This window comes from Xenopus tropicalis, chromosome 6 (assembly GCF_000004195.4).
Source record: "Xenopus tropicalis strain Nigerian chromosome 6, UCB_Xtro_10.0, whole genome shotgun sequence".
Taxonomy (NCBI): domain Eukaryota; kingdom Metazoa; phylum Chordata; class Amphibia; order Anura; family Pipidae; genus Xenopus; species Xenopus tropicalis.
The window spans coordinates 151,502,833-151,527,470 of record NC_030682.2 but is presented as its reverse complement, the minus strand read 5'-3'; the positions used below and the strand labels follow the sequence as shown (position 1 = coordinate 151,527,470).

At 44.3% G+C, this 24,638-nt stretch overlaps 1 protein-coding gene across 2 annotated transcripts; it reads left to right on the top strand.

The window, feature by feature from the left end:
* Nucleotides 1-319: 319 nt before the first annotated feature.
* nxpe3l.5 (neurexophilin and PC-esterase domain family member 3 like gene 5) lies at nt 320-23,509 on the top strand. Of its 2 annotated transcripts, XM_012953653.3 has the most exons (8): nt 320-407; nt 16,464-16,541; nt 17,428-17,547; nt 18,047-18,598; nt 19,481-19,695; nt 21,294-21,364; nt 22,157-22,363; nt 22,640-23,509. In XM_012953653.3, the coding sequence occupies exons 3-8, from the start codon at nt 17,428-17,430 to the stop codon at nt 23,170-23,172; spliced, it is 1,698 nt and encodes a 565-aa protein (XP_012809107.1). In that variant the 5' UTR covers nt 320-407; nt 16,464-16,541; the 3' UTR covers nt 23,173-23,509. The 2 variants fall into 2 exon arrangements, with proteins under 2 accessions (XP_012809107.1, XP_012809108.1); XM_012953654.1 differs by lacking the exons at nt 320-407; nt 16,464-16,541 and having other exon boundaries at nt 17,462-17,547; nt 18,058-18,598.
* The last annotated feature ends 1,129 nt before the right edge of the window (nt 23,510-24,638 follow it).

Below are 24,638 nucleotides of genomic sequence, written 5' to 3'. Positions count from 1 at the left end.
GGAAAATCAGCTTCCAACTGTCGTTATCACAAACAATAAACAAAGAAATGTTTGGGAAGACAGTTGGTGTCACTAAACAAACAAAGAAGAGAGTCCCCTTACTGACCATCTCCCAGAAAACTGGTTTAACGAGAATATGGGAAGCTTGGAAATCCCATGGGACAGTGACACCTATGTGTGGCATTCAGTATAACAGGTGATTGGAAATGAATGGAGACCTATGGCAAGGGAAATATCCCTTGGGCTACAGCAACTACTACTGGGCAGTGTTTCATCCCAGTTACGGGATGTTTACATTGAAACACTGAGGGGCTGGGGCCTGGCTGTCACAGAGGGCAAGTGGATATAACTTGAAGCCCTTCCACTTGGTGGAGCAGCAGAAAAAGAAAGAAAGGAACAAGGAACAGGTGATGTATCTGGAAGAAACACCTTTAAGAATAGCTGCACAGACATCACACCTTATACATGCACACACAGGCAGTAGCGCAGTATAGTTTTATATATTTATTGAAGCCTTGTATGCTGGATGACTCTCTTATTATAGAATTCAAAGTAACTGTGATAATATTGTTTGATTGTACTAATTGTTGTAATTAAACTTCTATGTTCATAAGATAGATCTCAGTCATTGATACGTTATCATAGGTTGATACAATATATGTGTTATTAAACTAACCCGGTACTTAGGGGGGCTTATATACACATATATAGTTGTTCAGAGTCAAGGAAAGCCTGACAAGTTATAGTCAATAACCCGGTATTTAGGGGGGCTTTTTACAACGTGATCTCTGTGGGAAAACTGTGTCAGGTCCTGGGTTTCGCCTTTTATCAGAGACTGGATGGAGGGCGGTAAAGTGAAGGGGGTCCAGATTAGGGGGGGTATGCAGGGTCGGACTGGGCCGCCGGGACACCGGGAAAAATCCCGGTGGGCCCCGGCGGCCCAGACCTGACCCTTGCCAGCGCTCCCCCTCCCAAAAGCTCCTCCCCTGACGCGTCAAATTTATGCGCCCGGGGAGGACGTCGGGTGGGGGCCCTGCGAGGGGGGTTAAGGGGGCCCCTACAGGGGGGGGACGCGCCCGGATGAGTGCACCTGAAGGGCCCCCGGGGCGGGAGTCCCGGTGGGCCCTTCACAGCCCAGTCCGACCCTGGGGGTATGTTCCGCAGCATATAGCTTTGGGTCTGAAGCTGATAAAGAAATGGCACCTTAGCTTGGGAGATCTAGGGAACCTCACGCGGAGGCAGCTGTATGAGAGGGTGCTAAGGACTTTTTCACTTTACCCTTAGCGCTGCGGGACTGTACTAGTGCCGAAATAACCTGCTGCCTGAAGTTCCTGAATGGCCATAGGCTCCCGGGCAAGTTCCTGGATAACGCCTGGCTGGCTTTCCAGGGGAAACTCTTCCTTAGGGGCAATCTGAGCTATCTGTACAATCATGATTACTCTGTACAAGTACATTAGAGGGGATTATAGGCAGTTGGGGGATGTTCTTTTTTCCCATAAAAACAATCAGCGCACCAGAGGTCACCCCTATAGATTAGAGGAACAGAGCTTCCATTTGAAGCAGCGTAGGGGGTTCCTCACGGTGAGGGCAGTGAGGGGGTTGGGGAATGCCCTGCCGGGGGATGTTGGGTAGGTGGTTTTTCACGGTGAGGGCAGTGAGGGGGTTGGGGAATGCCCTGCCGGGGGATGTTGGGTAGGGGGTTCCTCACGGTGAGGGCAGTGAGGGGGTTGGGGAATGCCCTGCCGGGGGATGTTGGGTAGGGGGTTCCTCACGGTGAGGGCAGTGAGGGGGTTGGGGAATGCCCTGCCGGGGGATGTTGGGTAGGGGGTTCCTCACGGTGAGGGCAGTGAGGCTGTGGAATGCCCTTCCTAGTGATGGGGTAATGGCAGACTCTGTTAATGCCTATAAGAGGGGCCTGGATGAGTTTTTGAACAAGCAGAATATCCAAGGCTATTGTGATACTAATATCTACAGTTAGTATTACTGGTTGTATATATATAGTTTATGTATGAGAGTGTATAGATTGGTTAGTATAGGTTGTGTGCTGGGTTTACTCGGATGGGTTGAACTTGATGGACACTGGTCTTTTTTCAACCCTATGTAACTATGTAACTATGTAACTATGTAACTATCTGAGTGTGGGAAACAGGCTCTGCCCCTGGGGGTGCCAAGTGGAAGAGACCACAAATCACTTTTTATTAGAGTGCTCGGTATCTCGGGCTCTGTATAATGAAGTCCTGTCAGTTTTGAAAATTGGAAGGTTCTGTCGGCACACGTATGGGGAAAGGGCGTATGGGCTGGTAAGGGGAAAGCATCCTTTGGATAATGAGACCTTTTTTGTGATTTTCACCGTCATTAGATACTTTTTGTGGATAATGAGGTGCAGTAAATCTTTTGGGGGGGAGGATGGAACTATTGATCTGACAGTTAAAATAATCTTGAGGGAACTGTATTTCATCCATTTCAAAGAGATTGGCATTAACAAGGAAAATACTAAGCTGCGGAGGGGAGTGGATTTTGCATGGGTGCAATGATCTGATGTAATTTAATTTAAAGTCATTTTGATGTTATGTAATTGAAAGTTGATTTTCTGTTTTGTCATGTTTTAATTTCTTAAAAAAAAATCCCTATCTGATCCCCCCATTGTAAGCAGCAGTCCTGCCCTGCTTTATGGCTGAGATTCTAGCTATCTGTATAACAGAGCATTCTGTCACAGTGGCACAGATCCTATCTGATCCCCCCATTGTAAGCAGCAGTCCTGCCCTGCTTTATGGCTGAGATTCTAGCTATCTGTATAACAGAGCATTCTGTCACAGTGGCACAGATCCTATCTGATCCCCCCCCCATTGTAAGCAGCAGTCCTGCCCTGCTTTATGGCTGAGATTCTAGCTATCTGTATAACAGAGCATTCTGTCACAGTGGCACAGATCCTATCTGATCCCCCCATTGTAAGCAGCAGTCCTGCCCTGCTTTATGGCTGAGATTCTAGCTATCTGTATAACAGAGCATTCTGTCACAGTGGCACAGATCCTATCTGATCCCCCCATTGTAAGCAGCAGTCCTGCCCTGCTTTATGGCTGAGATTCTAGCTATCTGTATAACAGAGCATTCTGTCACAGTGGCACAGATCCTATCTGATCCCCCCCATTGTAAGCAGCAGTCCTGCCCTGCTTTATGGCTGAGATTCTAGCTATCTGTATAACAGAGCATTCTGTCACAGTGGCACAGATCCTATCTGATCCCCCCATTGTAAGCAGCAGTCCTGCCCTGCTTTATGGCTGAGATTCTAGCTATCTGTATAACAGAGCATTCTGTCACAGTGGCACAGATCCTATCTGATCCCCCCATTGTAAGCAGCAGTCCTGCCCATGGGCGTCCGCAGAAAATTTTCCAAGGGGGGGCAAGTAAGCTAGCATCATCCTGCAACAGACAAATATATATATATATTTTTTTTTTTTGCAGGATGATACTTGGGGAGGCTAAAGATGGCCCATACACAGACTGACCTACAGCTAATGTGACACTTAGTGGATTCACTGCTGGTGTAAAAAATTAACCTCCCAACTACCTCTTGCCGTTCCCACTGACTCCCAGGGATACTGTACAAAAGTGCGGGGGGGGGGGTGCTTTTTTTTTTTACCCTAAAATGTTTAGTATGTAAAAGTATTCATATGTGCACTTCTGTTAGGCAATCTGCAAACATTTGTGTTTGTGATCAGTTAGCTTAAAGGGGTAGTTCGCATTCGAATTCACTTTTATTTTTAATGGTTTTTCAGTTATTTAGCTTTTTTTTAGCAGCTCTCCATTTGGTATTTCAGCAGCTATCTGGTTGCTAGGGTCTTATTTACCCTAGCAACCAGGTAGTGGTTTAAACAAGAGATGGGAATATGAATAGTTAAGGGGCCTACTTGGAAAAATAAGTAATACAAAATTATAATAATAATAAAATTGTAGCCTCGCAGAGCAATATTTTTTGGCCCCCATTTGAAATCTGTATAGAGGCAGAAGAGAAAGGCAAATTATTAAAAAAAAAATAATTAGGAAGACCAATTGCAAAGTTGCTAGGAATAGGCCATTTTATAACATACTAAAGGTTAACTTAAAAGTGAACCACCCCTTTAGATGTGTTTATGTTAGTTTGATAGCAAGAAAGGCAGTGGGTACTGACTCCCCATTATATACAGTGAGACGCAGTGGGTACTGATGGCAGATATTCAGGCCCTGGCACTATAACACTGGCACTGATACACAACATTGGCCCCACTGTAACTTACTATAAATGAACAAAACAATGACAAAAATAAAAAAAAAATAGTAAGTGCAAAAAACAACAACAAATATATAAACACACAATGAGCTTTTTCAGAGGGAAAGAGTTAACTTACCCTCCATCTGTTAGGGTAGGGGATAGATTATAAATTATTATAGATGTCAGGTCAGGCAAAAACAATTTAATGTCAGCTAGTGATTCTTTAGAACTGTATAGTACCTGTGTATAGTGCCTGTGTATAGTACCTGTGTATAGTGCCTGTGTATAGTACCTGTGTATAGTACCTGGGTATAGTACCTGGGTATAGTACCTGTGTATAGTACCTGTGTATAGTACCTGTGTATAGTACCTGTGTATAGTACCTGGGTATAGTACCTGTGTATAGTGCCTGTGTATAGTACCTGTGTATAGTACCTGGGTATAGTACCTGTGTATAGTACCTGTGTATAGTACCTGTGTATAGTACCTGTGTATAGTACCTGGGTATAGTACCTGTGTATAGTGCCTGGGTATAGTACCTGTGTATAGTACCTGTGTATAGTACCTGTGTATAGTACCTGTGTATAGTACCTGTGTATAGTACCTGGGTAGGGTATAGTGCCTGGGTATAGTGCCTGGGTATAGTGCCTGGGTATAGTACCTGTGTATAGTACCTGTGTATAGTACCTGTGTATAGTACCTGGGTATAGTGCCTGGGTATAGTACCTGTGTATAGTACCTGTGTATAGTACCTGTGTATAGTACCTGTGTATAGTACCTGTGTATAGTACCTGGGTATAGTGCCTGGGTATAGTGCCTGGGTATAGTGCCTGGGTATAGTGCCTGGGTATAGTGCCTGTGTATAGTGCCTGGGTATAGTGCCTGTGTATAGTGTCTGTGTATAGTGCCTGGGTATAGTGCCTGTGTATAGTGCCTGGGTATAGTGCCTGAGTATAGTGCCTGTGTATAGTGCCTGGGTATAGTGCCTGGGTATAGTGCCTGTGTATAGTGCCTGGGTATAGTGCCTGTGTATAGTGCCTGGGTATAGTGCCTGTGTATAGTGCCTGGGTATAGTGCCTGTGTATAGTGCCTGGGTATAGTGCCTGAGTATAGTGCCTGTGTATAGTGCCTGGGTATAGTGCCTGTGTATAGTGCCTGTGTATAGTGCCTGGGTATAGTGCCTGTGTATAGTGCCTGGGTATAGTGCCTGAGTATAGTGCCTGGGTATAGTACCTGGGTATAGTGCCTGTGTATAGTACCTGGGTATAGTGCCTGGGTATAGTACCTGTGTATAGTACCTGTGTATAGTACCTGGGTATAGTTCCTGGGTATAGTACCTGTGTATAGTACCTGTGTATAGTGCCTGTGTATAGTACCTGTGTATAGTACCTGTGTATAGTGCCTGGGTATAGTACCTGGGTATAGTGCCTGTGTATAGTGCCTGTGTATAGTGCCTGGGTATAGTGCCTGGGTATAGTACCTGGGTATAGTGCCTGTGTATAGTACCTGGGTATAGTGCCTGTGTATAGTACCTGTGTATAGTACCTGGGTATAGTGCCTGGGTATAGTGCCTGGGTATAGTACCTGGGTATAGTACCTGTGTATAGTACCTGGGTATAGTACCTGGGTATAGTACCTGTGTATAGTACCTGTGTATAGTGCCTGGGTATAGTACCTGTGTATAGTGCCTGGGTATAGTGCCTGTGTATAGTACCTGGGTATAGTACCTGTGTATAGTGCCTGGGTATAGTGCCTGGGTATAGTACCTGTGTATAGTACCTGGGTATAGTACCTGTGTATAGTACCTGGGTATAGTACCTGTGTATAGTGCCTGTGTATAGTACCTGGGTATAGTACCTGTGTATAGTACCTGGGTATAGTGCCTGTGTATAGTACCTGTGTATAGTGCCTGGGTATAGTGCCTGTGTATAGTGCCTGGGTATAGTGCCTGGGTATAGTACCTGTGTATAGTGCCTGTGTATAGTGCCTGGGTATAGTACCTGGGTATAGTACCTGGGTATAGTGCCTGGGTATAGTGCCTGGGTATAGTACCTGTGTATAGTGCCTGTGTATAGTGCCTGGGTATAGTGCCTGGGTATAGTGCCTGGGTATAGTGCCTGGGTATAGTACCTGTGTATAGTGCCTGTGTATAGTGCCTGGGTATAGTGCCTGGGTATAGTGCCTGGGTATAGTACCTGTGTATAGTGCCTGTGTATAGTGCCTGGGTATAGTGCCTGGGTATAGTGCCTGGGTATAGTGCCTGGGTATAGTGCCTGTGCATAGTACCTGTGTATAGTGCCTGGGTATAGTGCCTGGGTATAGTACCTGTGTATAGTGCCTGTGTATAGTGCCTGTGTATAGTACCTGTGTATAGTGCCTGTGTATAGTGTCTGTGTATAGTACCTGTGTATAGTGCCTGGGTATAGTGCCTGGGTATAGTGCCTGAGTATAGTGCCTATGTATAGTGCCTGGGTATAGTGCCTGTGTATAGTGCCTGGGTATAGTGCCTGGGTATAGTGCCTATGTATAGTACCTGGGTATAGTGCCTGGGTATAGTGCCTGGGTATAGTACCTGTGTATAGTGCCTGAGTATAGTACCTGTGTATAGTGCCTGTGTATAGTGCCTGGGTATAGTGCCTGTGTATAGTGCCTGAGTATAGTGCCTGTGTATAGTGCCTGTGTATAGTGCCTGTGTATAGTGCCTGTGTATAGTGCCTGGGTATAGTGCCTGGGTATAGTGCCTGTGTATAGTGCCTGTGTATAGTACCTGGGTATAGTGCCTGGGTATAGTACCTGTGTATAGTACCTGGGTATAGTACCTGTGTATAGTGCCTGTGTATAGTGCCTGTGTATAGTGCCTGTGTATAGTGCCTGTGTATAGTACCTGGGTATAGTGCCTGGGTATAGTGCCTGGGTATAGTGCCTGGGTATAGTACCTGTGTATAGTACCTGTGTATAGTGCCTGTGTATAGTGCCTGTGTATAGTGCCTGTGTATAGTACCTGGGTATAGTGCCTGGGTATAGTGCCTGGGTATAGTGCCTGGGTATAGTACCTGTGTATAGTACCTGTGTATAGTACCTGTGTATAGTACCTGTGTATAGTGCCTGTGTATAGTGCCTGTGTATAGTGCCTGTGTATAGTGCCTGGGTATAGTGCCTGGGTATAGTGCCTGTGTATAGTGCCTGTGTATAGTACCTGGGTATAGTGCCTGGGTATAGTACCTGTGTATAGTACCTGGGTATAGTACCTGTGTATAGTGCCTGTGTATAGTGCCTGTGTATAGTGCCTGTGTATAGTGCCTGTGTATAGTACCTGGGTATAGTGCCTGGGTATAGTGCCTGGGTATAGTGCCTGGGTATAGTACCTGTGTATAGTACCTGTGTATAGTACCTGGGTATAGTACCTGTGTATAGTACCTGGGTATAGTACCTGTGTATAGTGCCTGTGTATAGTACCTGTGTATAGTACCTGTGTATAGTACCTGGGTATAGTACCTGGGTATAGTACCTGTGTATAGTACCTGTGTTTAGTACCTGTGTATAGTACCTGGGTATAGTGCCTGGGTATAGTGCCTGTGTATAGTACCTGTGTATAGTACCTGGGTATAGTACCTGTGTATAGTGCCTGTGTATAGTACCTGTGTATAGTACCTGGGTATAGTACCTGTGTATAGTACCTGTGTATAGTACCTGTGTATAGTACCTGGGTATAGTACCTGGGTATAGTACCTGTGTATAGTACCTGGGTATAGTACCTGTGTATAGTGCCTGTGTATAGTACCTGTGTATAGTACCTGTGTATAGTACCTGTGTATAGTACCTGGGTATAGTACCTGTGTATAGTACCTGTGTTTAGTACCTGTGTATAGTACCTGGGTATAGTGCCTGGGTATAGTGCCTGTGTATAGTACCTGTGTATAGTGCCTGGGTATAGTGCCTGGGTATAGTACCTGTGTATAGTGCCTGGGTATAGTGCCTGGGTATAGTGCCTGGGTATAGTGCCTGTGTATAGTACCTGGGTATAGTACCGGGGTATAGTGCCTGGGTATAGTGCCTGTGTATAGTGCCTGGGTATAGTGCCTGTGTATAGTACCTGGGTATAGTACCTGGGTATAGTGCCTGGGTATAGTGCCTGTGTATAGTGCCTGGGTATAGTGCCTGGGTATAGTGCCTGGGTATAGTGCCTGGGTATAGTACCTGGGTATAGTACCTGTGTATAGTGCCTGGGTATAGTACCTGGGTATAGTACCTGTGTATAGTACCTGGGTATAGTACCTGGGTATAGTGCCTGTGTATAGTACCTGGGTATAGTACCTGGGTATAGTGCCTGGGTATAGTGCCTGTGTATAGTGCCTGGGTATAGTGCCTGGGTATAGTGCCTGGGTATAGTACCTGGGTATAGTACCTGTGTATAGTGCCTGGGTATAGTACCTGGGTATAGTGCCTGTGTATAGTACCTGGGTATAGTACCTGGGTATAGTGCCTGTGTATAGTGCCTGGGTATAGTGCCTGGGTATAGTGCCTGGGTATAGTGCCTGGGTATAGTACCTGGGTATAGTACCTGTGTATAGTGCCTGGGTATAGTGCCTGGGTATAGTACCTGGGTATAGTACCTGGGTATAGTTCCTGGGTATAGTACCTGGGTATAGTACCTGCGTATAGTGCCTGGGTATAGTACCTGGGTATAGTACCTGTGTATAGTGCCTGGGTATAGTGCCTGGGTATAGTGCCTGCGTATAGTGCCTGCGTATAGTGCCTGGGTATAGTGCCTGTGTATAGTACCTGGGTATAGTGCCTGGGTATAGTACCTGGGTATAGTACCTGGGTATAGTGCCTGTGTATAGTACCTGTGTATAGTGCCTGGGTATAGTACCTGGGTATAGTACCTGGGTATAGTACCTGTGTATAGTACCTGGGTATAGTACCTGGGTATAGTACCTGTGTATAGTACCTGTGTATAGTACCTGGGTATAGTACCTGTGTATAGTACCTGTGGGATGAAAACTGCAGCAAAAGCTGAGAGTTGGTTATGAGGTAAAGTTACAGCTGCAGATTGTTCTTTTCAGTCTTCATTTCTGTTTCCAGTTTGCAAAATCTCCCGATCCCTGTGTGCATCTGTGCTCTGATTGGTCAATTTTACTGTCTGTCAAGGAAGCTGTGCTCTGAATGGAGAATTCACAAGAAGAAAGATCCAATCAGAGCACAGCAAAACGGGCTTGAGGGGACAGTGCAGAAACGGAGTAAGGTTTTTTTTTTGTTTTTTTTTTTTTTGCTACTTTTCCAGGGGGGGGGGCAAGTGCCCCCTCTTGCCCCCTTCTGTGGACGCCCATGTTTTAAGTGTTGTTACTAGCTCAGTCACAATGGAAGGGTTGTTGAAAAAGATTGCTACAGCTACAGATCCCATGGCTGCAGGCACAAGAATATGTCAATCAGGCTGTCACTGATAAGAAATTAAACAAATCTAAAAGTAAATATGCCCTTATTTTTGCTGCCCATTGGATAGCGGAACAGCACAAAAATATAATGGGGCAGAAACAAGTTTTAGAAGAAATAAGTAAACCATTTAAATACCCTCATAGAATCTTTTAGAATTTCAGCCCAAAATGCTGCTGCTATTGGAGTTGGCAATCAGCAAACTTTGGCTGAAAATAAAGAGTTGCGTAAAGAAAATGAAAGAACTGAAGGATGCAGGGGGGCAATTAGATCTCTTGCTGTATCTTCCAGCAGGGCAAAGGCTGATCATTCTCAATGTGAGGCTCAAATGAATAAGTTAAAAATACAGTAAGGCAAGCAGAGTGCTGTGGTTGCTGCATTTAATGTGCCAAGGTGTGAGGTGCCTGATTCTGAAGCTGAGCATGTGTATGTTAAGGAATTAGATGTTGATGATGAGCATGAGTGTTGTGAGGAAGAGGTTAAAATGGCTCCAATCTCTACTGAGAGGCAGGTAGGTGCCATGGGGTTTACTGTGTCTGAGACAACTGTTTCTAAACCCTTATCCAGTACTGAGGTACAAGCCTTTAGCAGTAGAGATGTAGCAAACTGTTCGCCAGCGAACTAATTCGCGCGAACATCGGGTGTTCGCGAACGCGCAAGTTCGCAAACTTTCTGCGTATGTTCGCAATTTGGGTTCGCCGCAGTTTTTTTTCGCTGCGTTTTTTCTCAACCTAAAAAACGCCGCACAACCACACATGGCGTTTTTCAGCCTAGTACTGGTGTAAGCCAATAGCGCGAAATAGCAAAAAACACAGCGTATTTCCGCTAGGTCTGCCCGTTTTCACGCAACGCTTTTTCAACAAAGTACTTTTTAGAGAAATTTTTGCCCTTGATCCCCCTCCTGCATGCCCCTGTCCAGGTCGTGGCACCCTTTAAACAAATTTAAAATCAGTTTTCTGGCCAGAAATGGCTTTTCTAGGTTTTAAAGTTCGCCTTCCCATTGAAGTCTATGGGGTTCGCAAAGTTCGCAAATATTCACGGGTTTTGGCGTAAGTTCGCGAACGTGTTCGCGAACTTTTTTTTTTAGGTTCGCTACATCCCTATTTAGCAGGGAATTAGGGCACAGAGAGCTTGGTGATGATCCTGGGGAGGTAATGATAAGGATTGAACAATTTGAAAAAGTGCACAAGAACTCGAATGCTAACACTGATGTGTTCGATATCATTGTTGCGTGTTTAAACAATGCCCTCAGGCACAGCTTGCCTTCTTTTGTGTTCTCAGAACCCAGAAGCAAGCAATCTTTAGTCGATAAATTGTTAAAAGCATTAGGGATTGAAGAATATGATCATCATGTGGCTTTTGGGAACTGTACTCAGAAAAGGGGAGAGTCAGTGCAAGGATTTTTGGATGGGCTGTTTCAGTTTTATAAATTATCCCTGCCAAATGGAGCCCAAAGCAGTCAAAGTGATGATATATATAAACGTGCGTTAATCAACAGGGCTGCCAGTGATATCTGGAGATTAGTTGGCTTATCAGTGTCTTCCCAAAACTCCTTCACTAAAATTCTGAATTGCTTCAAGAGGGCAGAAGCAATAATTAAGGCGCAAAATAAGTCTAATAGAGGTAGAGTTGCAGTTGTAGAAGGACCTGCCACAGTAATAAGGAGTCCCAGTGTTAAGCCCTCAAATATATCCAAAGGACCCTTTGTCAAGGGAGAAGCCTTTAAATGTTTTTCATGTGGACAGATGGGTCATACCCGACCATATTGTACATATGTTAACGCAAAAGCACCTGAACCACCAGTTGCCCCCTCATACAGGGATTTAAGACAAGAAGTAGCAGAGATGAAGAGGGAGATGGAAAAAAATGAGAGCAATACAAGTTGCAAGTCATATTGTTGGTCCCAAAGTTTGAATTGCTCCGCAGTTTCCAGTCACTCCTCTAATGTTTCTGCATAGGGAAGCGTTGCCTCCATTTCTACTGTAGTTGAGTTCAGGAGAGATGGGTGCAATCGCCCTATTATCACTGCTGCTGTGGAAGGAGGCCCACACCTGAAAATGCTGATTGATACTGGAGCCTCTATATCCATTTTACATACCAACCAACCACATATTCATTCATTGTCATCAGGCAAAACATTAAGTCTAAAAGCATTTCAGGGGTCTAATGCTGTAGCCATAGAAGCCAAGAAAACAGGGTTGTGGATTGCCAATGAACATTTTGATTTAAATGCAATACTTAATGACTATTCATGGTAAAGGAAAACATTGTATTATCTCTGACTTCCTTGCAGTATATGCCATAAAGAAGCCTGAAAGCTTTTCACTTCCGGAGCACAGTGATCCAAGGGTGTCACAGATAATACAAGAGTTTGAATATGTGTTTGATAAACATAAGCACGACTGTGGTAAAATGCGATTATTCCTGGAAAGGCCCATGAACCCCAAAAGCAGTACCCTCTTCCAAAAGACAGGGAGCCTTATATACAGCAAACGATTGAGGCTTTGTTAGAGCAGGGTGTATGGAGAGAATGTGAATCAGTAACTAATTCTCCTATATATCCCATACAGAAACCAGATGGCTCATGGAGACTTTGCCTGGATTATCGTAAGTTGAATTCTGTCACACCTGCTTGTGCACCAGTTGTCAGAGAAACCCCTACCCTTCTTTCCCAAACCCCTCCAAATGCCAAGGTATTTAGTTCTTTAGATATCTGCAATGGATTTTGGTCGATTCCAGTCGCAGCAGAGTCTCAATATAAGTTTGCCTTTACTTGGAAAGATCGCCAGTACATGTGGAATCGGTTAGCCCAAGGCATGCACAATAGCCCAACTATTTTCCACAAGCGTATGGCTGCCATTTTGTCACGGTTTTCCAAACCAAACACCGTTCTACAGTATGTAGATGTCCTTCTCCTCGCCAAGGAAACGGAAGAGGAACATTTGACCCTTCTCCAGGAACTATTGAATCTACTGGGAGAGGCTGGACTCAAGGTAAACCCAAAGAAATGCCAGTTATTGCAAACCTCACTGACTTTCCTAGGAGTAAACATTACCAGAGGGCAAACTTCCTGACAAGCACAAAGTCGAGATAATAAGATAATACAGAGACTCAATTTACCCGTGTCAAAGACTGCGTTACGGTCATTTTTGGGACTAGTTTAATATCAGAGAGACTTTATCCCTTACTTTGCTGATGTTGCAAGGCCTCTATATGATCTTTTAAAGAAGGAGGTGGCAGACGATGATATTAGGGCACAGTGGACTGAAGGCCATACAGCAGCAGTAAATACTTTAAAGAAGGCTGTAATGGAAGCAACTGCTCTAATCACACCGGACTCATCCAAGGCTTTCCACTTGGAAGTCGCAGCTACGGATCAAGCTTTAGCAGCAGTGATATGTCAGGAAAAACATGGGAAACTACGCCCGATTGCATATGGCTCTCGAGTACTTACTCCAGTTGAATCCAGATATACAGCATGTGAAAGACATTTGTTGGCTACATTTTGGGCATGACAACACTTCACATATATAACTGGACTGCAGGGAGTCACATTACACAGTCCACACACACCGCTAAATTTGCTACTGCGACCAGGAGAGACTCTTATTTCTTCTGCACGGCTGTCAAGGTGGTCTCTTATGTTAATGCAGCGAGATCTGCACATCACAGCCAAACAAACGACACTTCTTCCGGCCTTCCTATTGTACCAAGGCAAACCCCATGAATGTCCTCTCCCTCCTAACCTTTCCCTTCCTCCTAATCCTATCTCTGATACCTCAGTGCCAGGTATTGAGGTGTATTGCAATGGTTCTTCTTACCATGATCAAGGTAAGGCATACACAGGTTTTGCTGCAGTGTTTCCAGATGGGATAATAATGAATTCCTGTAAAGTGCATTCTGCTCAATACGTTGAGCTAGGCGTAATTGCTTGTATTTTGGAAAAGTGTCCTGAATCAGGGATCAATGTCGTATGTGCATATGTGGTAAATACATTAACCATGCTGCCTTTGTATGTAACAAATGGGTTCAGATCCACAGATGGCAAACCTCTTGTGCATGCCAGTTTGTTAAGTTACATATGGAACTTGCTGCAGGAGAGGAATGCCCCTTGTGCTATTATTAAGGTCATTCAAAAGGATCAATACATTCAGAGAGAAACAGTCAGGCAGATCAGTGTGCAAAAAAGGCTGCCAAGCAATTGAACATATGGGAACCCCCTAGTCTTCCCGAGGTTTCTGCGCTTAAAGTGACCACCCCAAATGATTTGGTATCACTTCAAAGTTCTTATTTACCCTATGAGGTTGTGATAGAGTGGCATTTAGCAGGCAAACCAGCTTCTATGCCTACTGCATGGGCTGATTGTACTATTTTGGCCTCAGATCATTCTAATGAACCATTGCTAATGTATCAACAGGATATGAGTTTTCCTATAGTGTGTATTCTCCCAGATTGTGCTGAGGAATTCTTTCAAAGGTTTCATACACATCCAGTCGGAGGTCATTATTCAGCAGACAGAACTATTCAAAAGTTAATGAGTTCTGTATGGTGGCCTTCAATTAAAGAGGATGTATATTTGAAATGTTCAAAATGTATTCCTTGTTTGCAAGTGAATCCCCCAGCCTCTACTAATAGAGCATTTTTGAGATCGGCACCTCCTCCTGAAGGGCCATGGTCTCAAGTTCAAATTGATTTCATTGGACCCCTCCCAAAAACGCCGGGTGGATATTCTCATTGTTTAGTGGTTGTGGATGTTTTTAGTAAATGGGTTGAAGCCTTCCCAACTAAGAATCAGAATGCTCTGACTGCAGTGAAGATATTGTTGTTTGAATTACTTTCGAGATGGGGACTGCCTCACGTTGTAGCCAGCAATAGAGGCTCAGCATTCACAGGAAAAGTGTTTCAACAGTTACAAAAATGGTTGGACATTAAGCATGAGCTACACATTGCGCATAGGCCACAATCATCAGGAGCCGTTGAGAGGGGAAATCGCACTATAAAAACCATGTTAACTAAGTTTTGTGCAGGAAAACCCACAGGTTGGAAAGATATGTTACCATTGTGTTTAATGGCTATAAGGTCCTCTCCTCACTCTACTACTGGGGTGAGCCCTTATCAGGTAATGCGTACACCAGGTCATTTGTTGTTGCCCCTTTACAAGGTGCAGCCACAGAGTCATGGGTTGGAAATATGGCTGATTATATTCAGCAGGTAATTGTTTGTGGCACAGAATGCTGGTCGCTCTAAAATGCAGATAAAGAAATACTTTGATAAGAGTGAGACCCTTTGAATATAATGTTGGAGATTCGGTAATGATTTGTGACTTCGGGAAAAGGGAGCATTCCTTTACTCCATCTTGGAAAGGGCCTTTCAACATTATAGACAAAGCAAGTCCCTCCGTTTATCTTCTCAAAATGACTCAAACAAGAGGCAAAACCATTTTGAAGTGGTACCATATCAACCAATTAAAAAGCACATAATGCTTCATCTTTTACAGAAAAAAATGAAACTCCACAGTTCTGTGAAAAGATGAAAAATGAGTGTCAAATACATAGTAATTGTAAACAACATTTGGAAAATTAATGGTCATACCCTGCAACCAGTTCCAATGCACCAGGATATTTCAAATAGAGTATGATGGAAGAGAAATTCAAACAGGCAATACCACAATTTGGAGTTTCTGTTCCTCCCTTGACTCTGGATGTACGGATGCTCATGCAGAACTTGTTGACACCACTTGGTGGGATCAAGTATATAATGCCCCTCAACATCCATTTTTCCGCATAACTTTCAAAACATTGATTCTCATTCAGACTTTGATCCTAGTTTTTGGACTACTCTTGTTTTGGAGAATGAGAACCACTCTCAGGACGGTTGAAAATATTGTGTATCAACGGTTATAATATAGAGGGCTCTCTCTATGGATTCGTTCGCCCTCTAGGGGGGGGATTTGTAAGAAATAAGCCATCATGTGTAAGCCATCAGAAAAATGACTTTTATGTGTATTTAATAATCTAAGTTAAAATATAACATCACTGACCAAGAGACAGATGAATAAGACCTGTTTGGGCAGAGAGAAACTTGGATCCACTCGGGTTTCTGTTTCACCTGTTTAACCCGATGCATTGTGGGGGTTGAGGCTCTAAACAGTCTAAAAAGTGACACCAAAATGCAGTCTGGGGTTCTGTTTTGGGGAACAGTCTCTGTGCCGGGGTCTCTCTCTAACCAGGAACTCTGCCGCCGAGAGACTGACTTACTGTCCCAGGGTTGGGAAATATTCTTTTGTCCTTTTGTCTCTGATGGTTTTAGTATTTTGTATTTGGTATTGTATTTATGTATTATGTTTACTGTTTGTACTATTTTGATTATAGTCTGTGCCAGATTGTATTTGTTGGTTGAAGACTGTAAATGTCGTTAGTGATTATAATCTAGGTTTGTTTTGCTGGTTGTTTGGGGTATTTACGGTTTACAATCTGATTATTATTTTTGTATAGAATTATTTTTACGCTTTTCCCTTTTGTAAGGGTGGGTAATATTTTTCATTCTTTTCCTTATTTGTATTAGTGTGTTATTGATTTGTGCATAAATTATATTTTAATGAGTACAGTTAATTGATTGTCTTTCTTTGCCAAACCTCCCTTTTTAGAACCTATGGTTATATTATTATAGGCTAATGTTATTGTCCCTAATAATTATAATCATACACGCTGATGGACGCAGCCAATTCAATCCCTGGGTGAGTGGATATTAAATGGAATTCATATTTGATATTTTTTGGTAGGAAATCTATAAAACCCTTGATACCTGCACAAGTGGCGTAACTACCACACAGCAGACCCGGCAACCGGGGCAGAGACAGGTAAGAGGGGAGTCTGTTGTATGTTTTTTGCCTCTCTCCTTTTCCTGCTATCTTTGCCTATATCTGCCTGGGGCACCAATGCTTTCATACCCGGGGGGGACCCAAAGAACTTTCTTCATCTCACTTTGGACTGTCCAGTCAAAACATAGTGGGAGCCATGGGAGGCACAACAACTCCTTCCCCTAGAAGCCCAGGAAGCCCTTAGAGCACCAAGGTGCATCTCCTCAGCACTCCCCTTACCTTACCCCTCAGTGCTCCTCTACCTTACCCGTCGGCACTCCCCTACCTTACCCCTCGGCGCTCCCCTACCTTACCCCTCGGCGCTCCCCTACCTTACCCCTCAGCGCTCTTCTACCTTACCCCTCAGGGCTCCCCTACCTACCCCTCAGCGCTCCCCTACCTCACCCCTCGGCGCTGCCCTACCTTACCCCTCGGCGCTCCTCTACCTTACCCCTCAGGGCTCCCCTACCTTACCCCTCGGCACTCCCCTACCTTACCCCTCGGCGCTGCCCTACCTTACCCCTCGGCGCTCCTCTACCTTACCCCTCAGGGCTCCCCTACCTTACCCCTCGGCGCTCCCCTACCTTACCCCTCGGCGCTCCTCTACCTTACCCCTCAGGGCTCCCCTATCTTACCCCTCGGCGCTCCCCTACCCCTTGGTGCTCCCCTACCTTACCCCTCACTGCTCCCCTACCTTACCGCTCCCCTACCTTACCCCTCGGCGCTCCCCTACCTGCAGCCATAAATGCACCCCTGCACCCCCCGCATCACCGTCCCAAACACTTTCTGGCCACACAGTCCCTGTATCGCGCCAGAGGCCCCACCCAGTGCTGTGTCTGAGCAGTAATGGTTACTCGGTGGGACTGACATGCTGAATACTCTGCAGATGGATAACAACTCCCTAAAGAAGAAACTGATCAGCAAAGTGGACTCCGCCATGTTGGGCCGGCAAAGAAAACCTCAGGTTTCCATTGTATTTCTCTTCTGCCTGATTTTTATTTCTGGGGTAAGTGAATGATATTCATGTTGGTGGCTTTTAGTATCTTTATATTCTATGATGGGGGTATGTTAACTCTGCAGCAATTTTTAATATCCTTATAAAATAACATAGGGGGTACATTATTCTCTATATATTACTCTTAGTTCTCTGATATTTGGATATTTTCTGGTCTTCTTGCTGTTATTAACACACACACCCCGGCCACGGCTGCCCACCCTGCCTCCTCCCCCGAGTGCACATACTTAGGCCAGTCGGCAGAGGGGAATCAGAGCAGCCAGCAGGGATTGGTTCTGGGCCAGTGGGGCCCACAAGGGTCAGGGCCCAGCAGGTTTTCTCCCGGTGTCCTTCTGGCCCAGTCCGACCCTAGCAACAGTTATGGAACCCTAAGCCTAGCTCACCATAATGTATTTCCCATAATTATATCAGGGCGATACTACAATCCCTGTGGGCATTTTTTGTTTAAATCTTTTGCTAAACCATGTGATCGATGAATTATTTTCTCTAGTTTCTCTATAGGTTTCTGTGGATGAAACCATTGGGGGAAAATCCTCCTCTTAAGCTACATATATCTCCACAAAATAAATCGATTTCAGCACTGGAGAAAGAACCTCAGACCCCAAACACCACCCAAGGCACTGGGACTTCCTATCCCACCGCAGCGGAGCAAGAACTTCAGACCCTGATGAAGGTGATTGAGTGGCCGGCGCCTCCGGGCCCCACAGAGTATAATTTCTCCACCAGTCCATTGACCACAGAGTTCCAGCTGCTGTTCCCACGTGGCGCCTATTATGTTGGAGAATATGTAGAAGTTCTCATCACAGCGCGGGACCACGGGGGCCGACCAAAAGCCTACGGAGGGGACTACTTTCAGGCCAAACTGCACTCCCCAACGCTGAAAGCAGGAGTAACCGGCTCAGTCACAGACCATAGGAACGGCACCTACACGGCCTCCTTCCTGCTGCTCTGGCCGGGGCAAGTGGAGATCTCCATAATTCTTGTCCATTCAAGTGAGGCCATAGCCGTCCTCAAAGACAAGAGGGAGACGCGTCCTGACAAGGTGAGACCCTGATGCCTTATTGTACATATAAACAAAAAACAAAGAAAAGATCTGCCCATACACACACTTTTTGGGGTAGTTGCATTAAAGGAAATGTAATAAAGTCTACTTGCTCAGGGCACTCTGCTAAGCACTTTTGCATATTTTGTTTTCTAGTTTTCAAAATAGTAGCAGTTTTTAAATTGCTACTATAAGTAATTTGAAACAACAGCGCCACCCGCTGGTCTTTTAATTAATTTACATAGAAAAGGTGATGTTGCTTAGAAAATGAAGTTAGTGAACAGAGAAGAGTCATCTTACATTGACATGGTGATGTTGCTTAGAAAATAAAGTTAGTGAATAGAGAAGAGTCATCTTACATTGAAAAGGTGATGTTGCTTAGAAAATGAAGTTAGTGAACAGAGAAGAATCATCTTACATTGAAAAGGTGATGTTGCTTAGAAAATGAAGTTAGTGAACAGAGAAGAGTCATCTTACATTGAAAAGGTGATGTTGCTTAGAAAATGAAGTTAGTGAACAGAGAAGAGTCATCTTACATTTCTCTCGTCAGCTCTATCATCACAAGACGTTGCTTTTCTGACTAAATTAATAAATAGCCAAGTGTAATGACCAGCAGGTGGCCCTGTTGTCTCGAATTCATTATAGAAGCAGCTTAAAAACGGCTAATGTCTTGAAAACTAAAAGCAAGATAATTAATGTCAATTGGAAAAGTACTTAGAAGAGCGCTCTGAGCAATTTTACCTTATATTGAGGGTTTATTTTTCCTTTAAAGTGACTGACACTCGGCAGAAATGATGCAAAATGTTCGGAGGTGTCAGATTCGCTCAAACCTCAGAATTTGTTCTTCAAGGTTTGAGGAACCTAAATGCTGTACTGAAACAGGTCTACTTCAATGGATACTTTCATGGGACTGGAGAAGTGGTGGAGTGTAACTTGAACCCCCCGGCAAGAAATGTCTGTGAGTATCATGACGCATATACAGGAGAATCGTGGTTCTGCATTCACCCAAAGCAAGTTCCCTGCAGCGCTTACAAGGGTACCGCCACAGGAGGAAGCCGGGAAATCCACACTCCAGAAGAAGCGAGATTGTTAGACAAGTAAGTATCAGCGGGGAAGCGACATTAGTGGCTCAGGTCCTTACAGGCTAAGAACTTCTGGAATAAGGTTCCTAGGTTCCCCCATTCCATGGAATTTATTTCATATATCTCTTATGTGTAACCCCTGCAGCCTTCTTCACAATGTGATGTGAGGTTTGTCTGCCCCCCACCCTCCCTATGGATAGTTCTTGATGCTGAGAGACAGTAGCTTCTGCAGATAGTTTGGAACTCAATGGTTGGTTGAGGACATGCCGTTTAAAGGACGTTCTGATGCTTTTGGCCCCTTATATATATGTGGGGGTGTTTGTGTGGGTGTTTTACCATTTCCCAAAATAAGACCCATATTTGAGATGAGACCTAACCATGTAAATCAATAAGGGTATGTTGGGGTTCAAATATATTCTTCCCCTACAGTTCAGGAAGTTCCCAGTCAGTAACCTATTGGCCCTGTTGGAAGTTAGAAGGGAAAGTTCATGGTTTCCCACTAAAGGAACACTCTCTATTTCTGCATATGTTACATATTAGTGGGGAGGTGGATGTGTTAGTGAGCCTGAGGTGGTGGAAGCTCTCAGTAGCCAAGACCAAGTTCTAGACTAAGGTCTCCTTAGAGAATTTGGCAATACAGGGACCCTGGGAACAGGAATAAGCAGTGAGGGATAACTCTTCCCCCAGTTGATACTCGCCTTAGTGTAGGGACCACAAAGAGACTTAGGTTATACTTATCCCTGAGAGTCTTTCACTGGAGGAGATCCTACAGCGCTCTAGTGCCCCCCCTGCTGGAGAGACTGCACCTTCTATGCAATTTCTCTAACTCCCTGAGCATAAACGTGAGAGAACAATCATCTGCCCGCCATTTTGTCTTACCCCATGTATTTGCCTCACAAATACTGTACTGTGACACTAGTTTTTATTCTGTTCAAATAACTTTCAGTTTATGGTTAAGAATGAAGCTAATATTTCCTAATTATCACTCAGGCTGTAATATGTTGCTTTTAGTCATTAATCAAAATTTATTATGAAGTTATTACCATTAGGTGGATTGTTTCAGGGTCTTATATTTTTATTTATGTAACATTTGGTAATGGCCTTGGTTTCAGCTGTAGGGACCCATAGGGTTAACAGCTCCTATGGTTTAATCTGTAAACTTTTTAGTTTCTTATGTCAGAAATCTGTTTCTATTAGCATATGTGTAATTATTGGCCCCAGGCTTGATGACCACTTCCTGCCTGCTGAACTATAGTGTTTAGCTCCTATTTGGCCTCATTCAGTCTGGTTGGATGATGTTCCAGGGAGCCTGGGATCAACAAGGTTCAGAAGGGTTTTGCCCTAGAGGTGACCATCAATCTCTAGTGAAGTTGGGGAGCAGGGACCCACATAGTTGTACTACACCCCCAATACACTCTTCCAACTAGCGAAGGCCCATCCTGTAGAGTTTAATGTAACCTGTGCTCTAACCAACCTAGATGGACATAGCCTGTTTCCGCCAAGATAGGGTTCCACAATTTATGAGGATCAGTGATGTTGGGGGGCACATTTAGGGATTGGAAACAAGTGGCCAAACCCAAGTCTCACTTATCGCTGTGTATTTGGATTTGTAGGTCTGTGAAGGAGAAACTCATTTCATCCAAAGTTAAACCATTTGTCGTCTTATCTCCAGCAATCAGTGTAGGTGGGTTATGTATCCAGGTAGGTCTGTCTCATTCACTTGGGAGGGAGTTGTGTGTGCGCTGTATTATAAGCGCCCCGGGGGCATCTTCTAATTATAGAGAAAATGAAGGTGGAAGTAGCAAGAGGGGAATATAGTAAGGTAAATACTGGGGATGATATAAATTATGTTTTATACAATATATGACAGTAGTAAGGCACAAACATATTTAGTACTAAGGTGATAATGGTGATCATGGGTATTTGCTGATCAACTGCAGTGGGAAACTGCAACAGTGTCATATATTGCCCTTGTAAATTAGCCCCAGAGAGTTTAGGCCAAAGGCAGTGATGTTACCGGACCCCCCTTCAAAAAAATGTTTGGAAGGGCCTGGCACACACCTCCTTTACTTGGAACCCCGCCCACTGCCACTGGAGTCTCCTCCTCCCTGGCCACAGGTAGGAAAGCGGCTGTGGACAGGGGGGTTCAATTCTATAAAGGAAGCAGACCCCATGGACCCCCCGGGCCCTCCTTCAACTGTGAGGTCTGCTTCCTCTATAGTTATGCCACTGGCTAAAGGTGTGATCTGAGAGGAAGGAACGGTACCAAGTGGTGTTGCTCAGGGACCTGTTCTAGATCCTGTCCTGCTTAGAGACCTGTTCTACATCTTGTTCTGTCAGGGACCTGTTTTAGATCTTGTCCTCTAGCATAGAAGGAAAATGTTATAAATGTGCAATATTGAGAGTCAACAAAAGCCAACAAGGGGGACTGTGCCCACCATGAGTTGTAATGAATGACCAAGTCTTCTCTACTCAGATTCTAGAGCCAATTGTTCTTCCGGCCTTCCCAATCCAGAACCATCAGGGTTCTACTACCAAGACATCTGGTATTCGCGTGTGTGCAAGAACAGGGCTTTCCCTCATCCGGACAATGTTACCAAGTGTCTGACAGGGAAGATCATGTACATGTTTGGGGACTCAACTACTAAACAGTGGTTTGAATTTCTGTTGCGTTTTGTACCATGTACGTATTGTAGTCCATTGTGCGATATTTGCTGGATCCAACCAGTTTACATATTACAAGTCTTGTCATTGAATGAGATGCCGATGTCAGCAATTCATAGTAACATCCCCCAACATGATTATTCTAGAATATCCAATCACAAAAGGCTTCCAGCTGTCCTTCTGGACCATTTTGCATTTGGCCTTTGAATTTAGTCCCAAAGAGAATAGAGAACACGTTTGTAGAGTGATTGTGGCCTTGATCTCATCCCCACCTTCTCCTTGATGTTGTCTCCAGCTCTACAGCGACAAGACCTCCATGCACAGTTCCCGGCCCCCCAACTGGCCGTAGACATGAGCAACAAGTTTGCGATTCAGTGGCAGATGCACGAGAAGCCTCTGCTGATACTGTATGGCGACAGACAAGAAGTCCATTATGTTGCCACCGAGCTGGAGAGGATCGGGAGCAACAAAGAGGGGCTGCTGGTTGTTATAAACTGCATGGCCCATTTTGTTACTTTCCCTGTGAAGGTTTATGTCCGACGGCTCCAGGGCATCCGTGATTCTGTAGTGCGGCTAATGAAGCGCAACCCACTAGCCAAGGTCTTCATCAAGTCTGCTAACACTGGATACGTATACACCCACAGCAGTGATTGGCTGTCCCTTCAGCTGGACCTGGTAATGAGGGCCATGTTCTCCGGGCTGCCTGTTACTATACTGGACACTTGGCAGATGACCTCCTGCCATTACCTACCCCGAGACATCCATCCGGGCCCAGTTATTGTCAAGAATGAGGTTGACTTATTATTGTCTTTCATCTGCCCAACGTGAGATTTATTAGTACCAAAGAGCAGTGGGGCCACAAAAAAAAAATTCAGGTGAATTATGACTTTTAATCTGCTCTGTGCCCTCTTTTCTCTGACCATTTCTTCTTCCATCGCTTCTCCCCATTCCCAAATGTGAGACTTCTCCTGAGCTTCTTCCCTTCACTGAACTTCCTGTCCTGGCCTATCTGAGTCTCTATCTCTTCAAATGCCCCTACAGAACCACCTTTTGGAATATGATGATGGTGATGATGATGATGATGATGATAAAGTATATGATGATGATGCAAAGGAAAGAGGAAAAAACAAAAGGTCACTAATAAACCATTTATGTGGCATAAATACATATTTGTGAGACAGATTTGCTTCCAATAAGGTACAGCAGGACCCAGAAGGAAACTAGGTATGACAGAATATGGACCAGGGAATCCTCAGAAGATGTATATAGAAGTATGTAAGATTCTTGTAAAATATACACATATTGTGGGTCGCTATATTTTCTTAATTAATAATGAAACCTTTGACTCTAGTAGAGGAAACTAATTAGCTTAGCACCTGGTTGTCTGGTCCAAACACTAGTAGTTTCCTAATTTGAAAAACAAAGGTACTGGTCTGGGAAAGGTGTTCTAATTGTAAGAAATTGCTCATCTTAAAGCCAAATCTCCATATCTAAGGGTTTTTCTGTGGATGGTGGTGGGACAGTACGTCTGCGAGAAGCCTTCTCAACAGTTACTGAATAATGGGCAAGGTGTGGTTCTTATCAACCTCATCTGATCAGTTGGTATGTGGGGCAGTGGCTGAAAAGCTGTATAAATGTGGGCTGGACAGGCGTCAGAGAGGAGAACCTGGGGGAGCATCTTGGAACTGCATCAGAAGTGACTGGGGAGCATGTGAAGGCTACAGAGCAGAGGGAGCCATGATCAGCTGGCTAGAGAAAAGGAACCAGACCACCATGTTCTGTGTCTGTCAGTAGCTATAATGATGTAGACTTTGTAATTAATCTGTAAATGTAAATAATGTATATATATATTGTTTTGTTTTCAATAATCCTTTAATTGTAACAATCAATTGATGCTATTCAATATATTCATTTATATATACACTTATTGGTGTGGGTTATTTGTCTGCTTCTCAAAAGAACCGGAACCCTAGTAAGAGGGGTGATTAATGTATTATAATTATATATATATATAAAAGTCAAAAAATCAAACAGATTTGGCAAGCCAGGCAGGAGAGCAATGCATGGCATTTAATTCATATTTATAGGTGTATAGTATTGTGTAGCAAACCAATCGATTGTTTTGTGTTGTTTTAGTTCTTGTTTTGTTAAAATAATGGATGTTTTAGTTAAAAACTTTGCCAAGGTCACATGCTCGGGGAGATTGTAAAGTGGATCTCCAGATCCATGGACTAAGGCGCAGGCTTATGTGATCAGGGCAATCCAAGAAAAATATATGTCGAAGTCAAAAGGGA